The sequence below is a fragment of the Taurulus bubalis genome, assembly GCF_910589615.1.
Source record: "Taurulus bubalis genome assembly, chromosome: 1".
NCBI lineage: Eukaryota > Metazoa > Chordata > Actinopteri > Perciformes > Cottidae > Taurulus > Taurulus bubalis.
In genome coordinates, this window is record NC_136589.1 from 27,887,095 (window position 1) to 27,897,094 (window position 10,000).

At 41.5% G+C, this 10,000-nt stretch overlaps 1 protein-coding gene across 1 annotated transcript in view; it reads right to left on the reverse strand.

Annotated features, from left to right (window-relative positions):
• LOC306749491 (serine/threonine-protein kinase tousled-like 1-B) overlaps window positions 1–8,927 on the reverse strand; it is a gene marked incomplete at both ends in the record, with an annotated part of 9,817 nt that extends 890 nt beyond the window's left edge. The window contains 20 exons of the mRNA XM_079232796.1: window positions 459–566; window positions 752–863; window positions 1,201–1,336; window positions 1,509–1,678; window positions 2,356–2,445; window positions 2,629–2,720; window positions 2,825–2,906; window positions 3,192–3,289; window positions 3,512–3,578; window positions 3,811–4,002; window positions 4,238–4,374; window positions 6,488–6,598; window positions 6,742–6,834; window positions 6,926–7,006; window positions 7,130–7,213; window positions 7,310–7,353; window positions 7,441–7,516; window positions 7,757–7,795; window positions 8,018–8,086; window positions 8,799–8,927. Of these exons, the coding sequence (XP_079088922.1) occupies window positions 459–566; window positions 752–863; window positions 1,201–1,336; window positions 1,509–1,678; window positions 2,356–2,445; window positions 2,629–2,720; window positions 2,825–2,906; window positions 3,192–3,289; window positions 3,512–3,578; window positions 3,811–4,002; window positions 4,238–4,374; window positions 6,488–6,598; window positions 6,742–6,834; window positions 6,926–7,006; window positions 7,130–7,213; window positions 7,310–7,353; window positions 7,441–7,516; window positions 7,757–7,795; window positions 8,018–8,086; window positions 8,799–8,927 (2,010 nt within the window). The remainder of the gene's footprint in view (window positions 1–458; window positions 567–751; window positions 864–1,200; window positions 1,337–1,508; window positions 1,679–2,355; window positions 2,446–2,628; window positions 2,721–2,824; window positions 2,907–3,191; window positions 3,290–3,511; window positions 3,579–3,810; window positions 4,003–4,237; window positions 4,375–6,487; window positions 6,599–6,741; window positions 6,835–6,925; window positions 7,007–7,129; window positions 7,214–7,309; window positions 7,354–7,440; window positions 7,517–7,756; window positions 7,796–8,017; window positions 8,087–8,798) is intronic.
• Window positions 8,928–10,000: the final 1,073 nt, after the last annotated feature.

Consider the following 10,000-nt stretch of genomic DNA (forward strand, 5'->3'; position numbering starts at 1 on the left):
AATTCATTGTCAGCTATCATTTTTTTATTATGGGTTGACTGTTTCAACTATGTTTTTATTTGTTTTACTATATATTGGCTCTGTGGCACTCTGAGATTCTTTTGAAAGAAAAGTGAGTTAAAAATTAAATGCATTATTAGAATTATTATTAGAATATGTAGTAGCCAGCCAGGAGGGTCTGGGGGCATACTCCATTGTTTACTTTGAAATAACACATTAATAGCAGTTTGCCCGTATTTGCGTGACAAGAAAGCACAAATAACGGATCAGATGAACCATGAAATATGAACGGGAACACATTTTTCTGATTATTCCGACACCATGGGACTGCAACACAAATGTCATTATCTTTGGTCATTGACATTTCTGTAATACCGTATTGGGCATATATACATACGTGTGTGTGTGTGTGTGTGTGTGTGTGTGTGTGTGTGTGTGTGTGTGTGCGCGCGCGCTACCTTGGCCTCTGTGCTAGCCTGTGGTTTAGCAGGGAACTGGACCTCTGTGGCTTTGAGGATGGTGTTTTCCTGGAGAATATCCTGCTGTGACTGGTTGTGACCAAACGGCTGGGAAAACAAAAAATAAAATCACCAATAATCCAATGTCTTCTCCATCGCTTCAACTCTTGCAAGTGGAACCTGAAAAATTAATTTACTAAGAACAAATTCCTTCTCATCTACTGCAGGTGTTTATGGTCTTCTCTGAGTTTGTTTGCTTTCTCCAGTGTAGCAGGTGATGTTCAGTGTTGTACCTTGCGTCCGTAGAGGCACTGGAAGAAGATCACTCCCACAGACCAGACATCCACCTTGTTGGAGATTTTAGGTGGCTCTTTCCCCACCACAAAACACTCTGGAGGAAGGTACCTGAAACACACACAGAATGCAATCAATTTCAAACAATGTAAAAGAGTAATCAGACTCCTTGACTTTCATAACATAAAAATGGTAAGAATTTAGGTAATTCCTTGAAAAATACAGTCACAAACCACTGTCCATAAGATCATGAATGAGGTTCTGCCATTTGCAATATGCTACAAGAAAATGGCCAAGAATACAAGAAAGAGAACGTGTGTTGAACATTTCACATCGACCATAAAAGAGTCTTTAACACACCATGCCATGTTACTATAATAAGTAACATGCCATAATACTGACATATATAACTATGGTGAGTGAGTGAGTGAGTGAGTGAGTGTCTTACCAGTAGGTGCCTGCCCCCTGGGATGTGAGGTCCATCCCGTCCACACCATAGTTATCATCATCCATAATCTTAGACAGGCCAAAGTCTGTGATTTTGATTTCTCCACATGCAGTACCATCCACCAATAAGATGTTACCTGCGCATCACACAAGACGATGACACTCAGTACAGTGTGTGAGAGACCAAATGATTGACACAAGATCAACAAATGCACTGCATTGCAAACGAAGCAGTGCAATTGTTCATCAGATTATTATTTATTTATCTAGATCTAATTACGCGTATGATTCATCCAAAACATGACCTACCAGGTTTGAGGTCGTAGTGGATGATGGGGGGTTTGATTTCGTTGAGGTAGCGCAGGGCGCTGACAATCTGCATGACAATGGAGCGTGCCTCCTTCTCTGACATCAGCTTGTTTTGCTTCAGGTAGAAATCCAGGTCGTTGCCTTCACAGAACTCTAGAACCGTACAGAACCTGGGAGAGCAGAAGACGGAGAGTGTGTTTTAAGAGCTGGAAATACTTAAGGCTAAGAGGAGAAATTTAACTTTCTCCTCTTTTGCATGGAGGTCAGGGGTCAGAGTCAGGACGTTCTGCTACCGAGTGAGAATGACTTAAATTTCCAGTAGGGAATGTGAGCTGAAAAGCTTTGCTAACATGGTACAATATGAGCTCAACCTTTGTACATATAGGTGTTTTCATCTGTTTATCTGAACAGATATACAGTATTGTATCATTAGCCATGACTTTCTATGTCTCCCTTGAGTGCAGGTGACTAAAGTTCACCTGCTTAGTTAACAATTAAACCTTAAAAAAAAAAAACTTCCATTGTTGCATGTGGATGCTGAATCATACGGTTTTCTGTGAAGTACTTTTACCATTTACTCTTTCCCAATCTGATAACACCCCTGTGATGTTTGCTCTTACACGTAGCACCCACTGACGTAGAGCCTTGAGGCAGAATACAAACAACTCGTGCACCATTTGAATACTTACTGGGTAGTGCCTTTTCAAATAGGTTTGAATCTTACTGATGGGCCCCATGTTGTTTTAAAGCCACTGTAAAAAATGATTTTAAACCCAGTGCTGAGTGATAACCTCAGGATATGTCAAACAAGCAGTGCTGCAGCTGGCAGAGGTCAGAGTTGACTCACGTGTCAGTATCCAGGGAGAAGTAGTCATACAGTTTGACTATTCTGGGATGGTCCAGCTGTTTGTGTATCCGGTACTCCCTGCATGCATGCCTGGAAGAAAATACATGTTAAAGTAGTGCGCAAGTTGCTGGAGAAACATTTTGCCTTTGATTATCTTAAGGTGTGTGTGTATGTATGTATGTATGTATGTATGTATGTATATATATATATATATATATATATATATATAGCGAGAGAGAGAGAGAGGAGAGAGATCCAAGATAGGAGACCTACTTGTGGTAGTTCTCCTTTTTCTCCTCTCTCCAGTTTTTGTTGAGCTGGTGGATTTTAACAGCTGCATAGCGCTGCTCAAACAGGTCAAAAGCCTGCGTGACAAGAAAACACACACACACACACATTTGTCTCTTAAACATTCTTTACCGTGAGAGGGAATAGAAAATACAATCTAGTCCAACCACTTAGACATTACCTTATAGACTTCACTGAAGCCCCCCCTGCCCAGCAAGTGCAGCAGCAGGTACCTCTCATTTAAGGTGGGATGGTCTTTAAACCTGTGTGAGAAAGCACACCATGTTTATGTTCACTGCTTTTACCCGATTCTTGTGTCACCTTTTAAACAAGCGCTTTTCAAATGGGATTTTATTGCACTTCCATGTTCTGACATTTATGTCTTAACTACAAAAGCCATTCTCTAATACTTAAATGTTTGTATTGACAGAATAACCCAAATGTCCTGACAGTGGAAAGTGATTAACATCATAAAGCATATTTTTAGTGCAAGTCTTAACCATTAGGCTACTTGACACGTTACGGTACTGTACGTAGAACGGACTTACGCTGAGCTGTCCTCATTGTTTATCCTCTTCAGCTCTCGGATATGGAGGTTCCTCACCCGCTCCAACCGCTCCAGCTCTGCCTGGATCTCTGCTTCCTCCTGTAGAATTACACCATGTGAAATTGTTTCTTTCCCTGTTTGAAAATTCATGGACTTAAACCCATGTATATAATCGAACAATGTAATACTCCAGCTGCCATTTAACTGAATTAATAATCATCTATGCATTGTTTTAATTACATACTAAACATTTAAATAGATAAACATGTCTGATGGTGACAATATGTTGAGTCAATTGATTAAAAAATAAATTCTACCAACCTTCTTTAGATGTCCAAGGCGAAGCTTGAAGATTTCTTCCTGCTCGTGGTACTCAGCGAGTGTCAGTCTGACGAAATATGTACCAGTCAAAATCTCCAGACAGAAAAATCTAAAAAATCTCCACTTTAATTGGAATTATGAAGACTAAAATTATGAAGATATAAAAGAGACCTATGATGTATGGCCACTACGTTCTACAGACAAAACAACACAAACAGGGGACAATCATTCCTCATTCTTTATGGGTCAACATCTTTGAGTGTTTCACTGACGGTATGTAACTATTTCAATGTACTCACAGCTGGGGCAAGGAGGGCTTGAGAAACGGGTCTGAGTCGTTGCCGTTGACCACCTTAGTTTTCCGCTGCTTGGCTTCAGAAGTGGAGGAAACCGAGAGGGAGGGAGATGCAGGGTTTGGAGGCTTCCTCTTGGCCAGCAACTTCCTCTGTCGCTCTATGTCCTCCCTCTGCTGGTTGATGCCCTCCTGTTGCCTATACAGTGTGGTATAGGGAATGAGTCATGTGGGAAATACTGTAGCAGCCAATAAACAGTCTTTCATATGCTCTGCTCCTGGCTGTGAAGTGAAACATGCACAGAAATTCCACTTAAAAGCCACTTTATGTCTGACCTCATAACATGGTTTAGAGCTGCAACACTCATCCAAAATCGAATATGTTCAGTCTGTTAAAATGCGAGTAAACTATGCATGCGTATTCCGTCACTCACTTGATCAGATTCTGGAATGCGTATCCGTCTGTCCACTGCTCTGTGTAGGACGCTCCGTGTCTGACGGTGGTGAAGTGACCGAGACGGAGACGGTCCTGCATGCTCTTCTCACGACATGACTGCTTCTCCTGGGTGCTCTGTTCACAAATACAGGCACACATTAGACACACAAAATGTGACAAATGACAAAAAGCCCTCACCTATAACTTCTCTCCACCCAGACTAAATGTGTCAACACCAACTCCAACACACAACTTTCTTTAAATACCTTCAAGCATATGTTTAATTAAATGGTGCAAAGGAAAACTGGTTCACGTATGAACGACACTGCAGACTGAAATCTCGACTAACAGAGTGACGACTGACAAATCGGACAGATCCAACGCAGATTGAATGCGCATCGGCAGATCCACATCCTCTCCGCCTGGTGTATGAAATGTCTGTGTCCTCACTGCAATCATATAGAAACTGTGATAATTTGGTCTCGTCTCTCGCCAGCGTCCAGGTGCTGACTCCCTCCTCCTTTCCTTGCAGTTCTCATACTCAACAGAAGTTACATCCAGTAAGTACAAGTACTAATGGCAGAACATTACCAGTGGAGTCACTGGGCCGTTTCTCAATCAGCGTTCTTCTCTGTACTTGTGTTCTCGTGGACTCGTGAAACGTCATCAGTCGCGGCCCAAGTACTGTTCCAATTCAAAAGTCCACTTCTCACCAAGAACAGTGAAAATGCCCGGATGTGACTTGATCCACCCATTTTACTGGGGATGCATCAGAGAAGACTTGAGCGTACTTGAGAGAGCCAATATCCCAGAATGCATTTCGGACCAGCAAACGGGGAACAATGACGGATGAGAAAACTCATAACTGAAAGTTGACATTCTCTGAATACTACCGTTGTTGAGTCACAAAATGTAATTTTAGGATGTTTTCATGCGAGAAGTTAGTTGTTTAAGCATCAAATCTGTGGTCGCTTTCTCAAGAATCGGCCGACTTAAAAAGATACGTCGACGGTTTGAGGTCCTGCTCACGGGACCGTGAGCCCCGCAGCACCGGGCCGTCAGCGCTCTGCTGCCCGCCGAGAGCAGCCTGATCTCGGCTGGACTTGAGAACTTGAGAACATGAGATATAATTCTGTTTCGAGGATTTAACAAGCAATATTTATTATTTATTCACAGTCACATTAAATCATTTTGACTGAGGGAAAGGTTAAGGTTTATAACTTAAGATTTTAATTTAACTTTTACTTTGAACTACAGCGGTGTCTTATTACTTTTGACCGAATTGTTTGCAATTATTTATTTATATATATATATATATATATATATATATATATATATATATATATATATATATATATATATATATATATATACATACATACATACACACACACACAATATATATACAATGATATGTGTATGTCTATGAAACCAGTACAAAAAGAGCAGGGTTGTCATATTTTGTTTGACTGTACAAATACTTTACAGTGAAGAATCAGAGTAACCATGACAACAACAGCTGAGGTGGTGACGTCATCAAGTCAGCTGCTGTTCCAATTGCAGAAAGACCGTCCTGCGTCCTCCTGTCTTTGAGAGTCTGGACTCCCAAGTCCAGACTACAAGTCCAGACTCCAAAAGTTCTTGGGTATTGAGAGACGGCTGTTTCTGCAACTTCATTATAGAGTATTGGGATTTATTACAACTACAGTAAAGTTGCCTTAAATTCAATACACAGCTTGCTGGAGCAGCTCCGGTTTGCATTTACCGGCTACAATTCTAAACAAATCCGGCAATCTAAAAAATGATGAATATTATGGCAGATAATCGGTCAATGTCTATTAAATACATATTGTGAAAAGGTTGCTTGTACAATAAACCCCACCACTACTGGAAATAATTGCAAATTCAGCCCCACATTGTGGAACCCATGAGGAAGACAGGTAATTAGTGAAGAGATTCAAAGATCTACCAACCCACAGACAGAATCATCGCCTCAGGAGTTGGACCAAAGTAGAGCTAAAACGTTTAATAATACGTTTCAAATCTTCTATATGTTGCTCACACATTAACTGTAAGGATATGATAAGATGAAAGTCTCTGTTAGGCGTATGTACAGTGGGATGTGTCTCTGTCAGGTGTTTTTTCTTTCTGCCCACAAGGGAATAAAAATGTCTGAATACAGATGGTTTTCTTTCAACCAAGTGTATGATGAATATACAAAAGGATTCATGCATGCAAAGACAGATACCTTCTCTATAAGAAGTTTCTTGCTCATGGTGATGCACTTATTGAGCCTCTCCTTGTATTTCTCCAGGAGTTTCTGCTGTTCATCTATCTGCCTCCGCAAGTCACAGTTAGCCTGTTAAAGAAAAAGAGCAAGGAGTGCATTAAGTTCGGATGTCGAGTTATAAACACAGTACAAACCTGACATGATAACCTGCTGTACATTAGACAGTTTTATGCACTCTCCATCAAAACTCAGTTTATGGATGCTGAACCTACTCTGAGCAGGTCATCTATTCGTCCCTCTTTTTTTTCCAGGTCCAGACTCTTGTTGCTCTCCAGAGCGGCAAGTTTCAGGCCCGTTAGCTCCGTCTAAAGGATTCAGACAAAGATGAACCAGTCAGAGGTGTATTAATGAATATACAATAAAGTGTCTCATGTGAGTGTTTAATGTATACATTACCTGGACACACTTGCTGGAGGAGGCTTTAGGATTGTGTTCTCCAAAACACAGACTCGTAGGAGAGGAGCTATTCTGCCGGATCTATAGACAAATAGGGATTTTTAAACCTTTTAATGAAACACAAAAAATCCCATCCACCTCATCTGCAACTAACTTAATCAATAATCCTTGTGTAAAGCATTCTATTGTTTGTGAAAAACTCACGATTGAGCCCGGGGCAGAGTGCGAGTTCTGTGGAGAGCGGCGAGCTGATGGGAGGCCTCTGACTGGACTGGAACCATTCCCAGCCTGGAAATTTGCAGCAAAAATTGGCGGACTTAAAAACCCATTTCAAAAATAAGGACTGCAACTTTTTGGAATAGTGAGAGCTGCTTTAATACTCACATCAAAGTAGTCACTGATCTTGGGCCCACGTGTGGAGGTCTTCCCTGCATAAAAAAAACAAAGATTTACGTTCATAGAAGGCATGGATGTCTACATCATACCATTTTTTTGCATGCAGGTAACAGTCATACCTTGACTGCTCTCTGAATAGGTGTCAGCTTTCCTTTTCCTCCCCCTGGACGATTCTGAGTGTTTTTTCTCCGGGGTCTGTGAATCGATATGAGAGAGAGAGAGAGAGAGAGAGAGAGAGAGAGAGAGAGAGATGAGAGAGAGAGAGAGAGAGAGAGAGAGAGAGAGAGAGAGAGAGAGAGAGAGAGAGAGAGAGAGAGAGAGAGAGAGAGAGAGGGAGAGAGAGAGCTAGCTTAAATCCCTTGTGTTTTACCTAACAAAGCTGGTTTGAGTGGCAATTTTCAGTAGGAAAGAGCAGCAGGAAGAAAGAGTACATACTGAGTAGGCAGGGGAGCTCCCTCTTTTCATATCAGAGTTCTAGGAAGAGAAGAGAAGGAGAGGTGGAGGTAGTGGGAAGGACAGAAAGATGAGTGGGCAGAGCAAGGATGTACTGAGAACATGCAACTTTGTCTAACCAGACTTCATTGTTGGCATATGTGTAATAAAGTAAGAAGTATTTTATTCCAATTTCTTTAGTTCCATCTTATCAAAAATAAATAGTCATCCACGTGTCTGTGTGTGGGTGTGTGTGTGTTTTACCTCTGATTCCTTGTCGCTAGATGAGCCCAGACTACCATAGCTGTGGTTAGAAGACTCATTGGCCAGACCCTGCACATCGTGAGAATTTAAACAAATAAGTGAACACATACAATAAGAAAATATTGTCCACAAGTCTGTAGTGCTATCAAAAGTTCAGCAACCTCATGAAATGTAAACAAAAGTCAAACTAAGACTGAGGCAGGCCCCGAGTTTTAATAAGAATCCAGATCTTCAGTTATCAGGTGTGTCACTTGGCTCTTTTCCACCACATATATATTGATGAGATCCCTGCATCCTTTTTGAAGTAAAACAGGAACTTTTACCTGCTTTTCCACCATGAGACGAGGTTGTGTTTTTTCTATTTCCTGCCTATGAAAGGTCACTATTGCTGAGGCAGTACCTTCGGACAGCCTAGGGACTATCATGATAAGAGTTAGTCACTGACTAACACAAGCCTCAAGGCTGCTACAACTCGTCTACAGCATTCTTTCTGCTGCAAGCAAGCACTGGTTGTCACTAGTGTTGATATTAGAACTCAAGGTTGGATATTTCTTGTTATTGATATCTAAATGATGCACCCAATTTCTTGAGCAGTCTCAAATAAGTGTTGTCTTTTTAACAAAGATTGTGAGTTTTCAATCCTTCACTGGTCAAAGAACAGGAATGCACAAAATCCACTTTTAGCTTATCAGGCTCTTTAGATCCTGAGTCGACTGTGCTTGTGTGTGTGGTGTGCGACGTTCTCAAAAGCAAGGTTTCAGTTTTTCTGTATTGCGGTTACCTTAGCACCTCCACTGGTACTCCCAGTGCTGCCTCCTGTGTTGCCACTGACAGCTCCTGTGAACCTGGCCTCCAGCAACTCCTGTCTCCTGGGGTCCAGGCTGTGCAGCTCCTCCATGGAGCCTGACATAAGGGGATCAACAGCGCACGGTTAGACGCTTATATTTTTGCCATTAGAAGGAAACAGTGATGACAAGTAAAAGGAGTAAGAGCAATTAAGGCCAGAACATGTTTATGTGACCCAAAATCAAGAAAGAAATACAAATGGACATTAAGAGAAGGAACAGAGGACAGTTCCTGGGGGATAATTAGAGAAAATAAGTGATGGAAGATACTGCAGATGAGTGACACTGCATTTCTAACATAAGCAGGAAGGTCATTCTCTCACTGGGAAGCCAGGAGCGAGAAGAGTCGAGGCTGGGATGAGCGAGTCTCCTAGTTTGTCATTACAAAAATCTTCAACCATAGCTAAATTACTGTGATATTTAGGGATCCCAAAACCTCAGAAACATTGTAGATAGAGCCCAACACCAGCTGAGATAAGGACACTGGAAGATGTATTCCAAAGTTACACTTTTCTAAGAGCTTCAGAGGAATAGAGTTTGGCCATTTCAAATACTATATATCTGAAGCAATGTTCCTGACGCTATTGAGACAGAGCTTTTGTTTAACAGCCTGAACACACTTTTGCAGAGTTACATTTCCTTACGGTAAAGCCAGATTTGCAGACTTCAGAGTGGTAGACCTTACCACTGCAAATCTGAACCACAATATTCATACAATGATTATCACTCAAGCATGAGGCTAACACATATATGCTGCCTGACTGGGCCTTGTTCTATGACAACCAGTTTCCACGGAGAGACACACAGGGGTCCTCTGCTCCCTGCTGACTACTGCTGCAAGTGTTTGTTTCCTTATTGGACATTTCCTGGCTGTCATCTTTACCTAGCTTCTGGCACAGGGGCAAGCCCTAAAAGGCATAATGTACTTTATGAAACCTCTGAGTAGTGCGAGCACATAACAACGCCTGTGTGAGGGTATCTAAGGACAGGGGGAGCGTAATGTATCTATACAACCTTAGCTAGAGCTTCACACCATTACTGTGTATAGTACATTAGTATTAGCATGTCGCAGGTGGACAGTTTATTATTACACGATTACCTCCGTATGCATATAACGCAGATTGTCTTTCTCATCGAC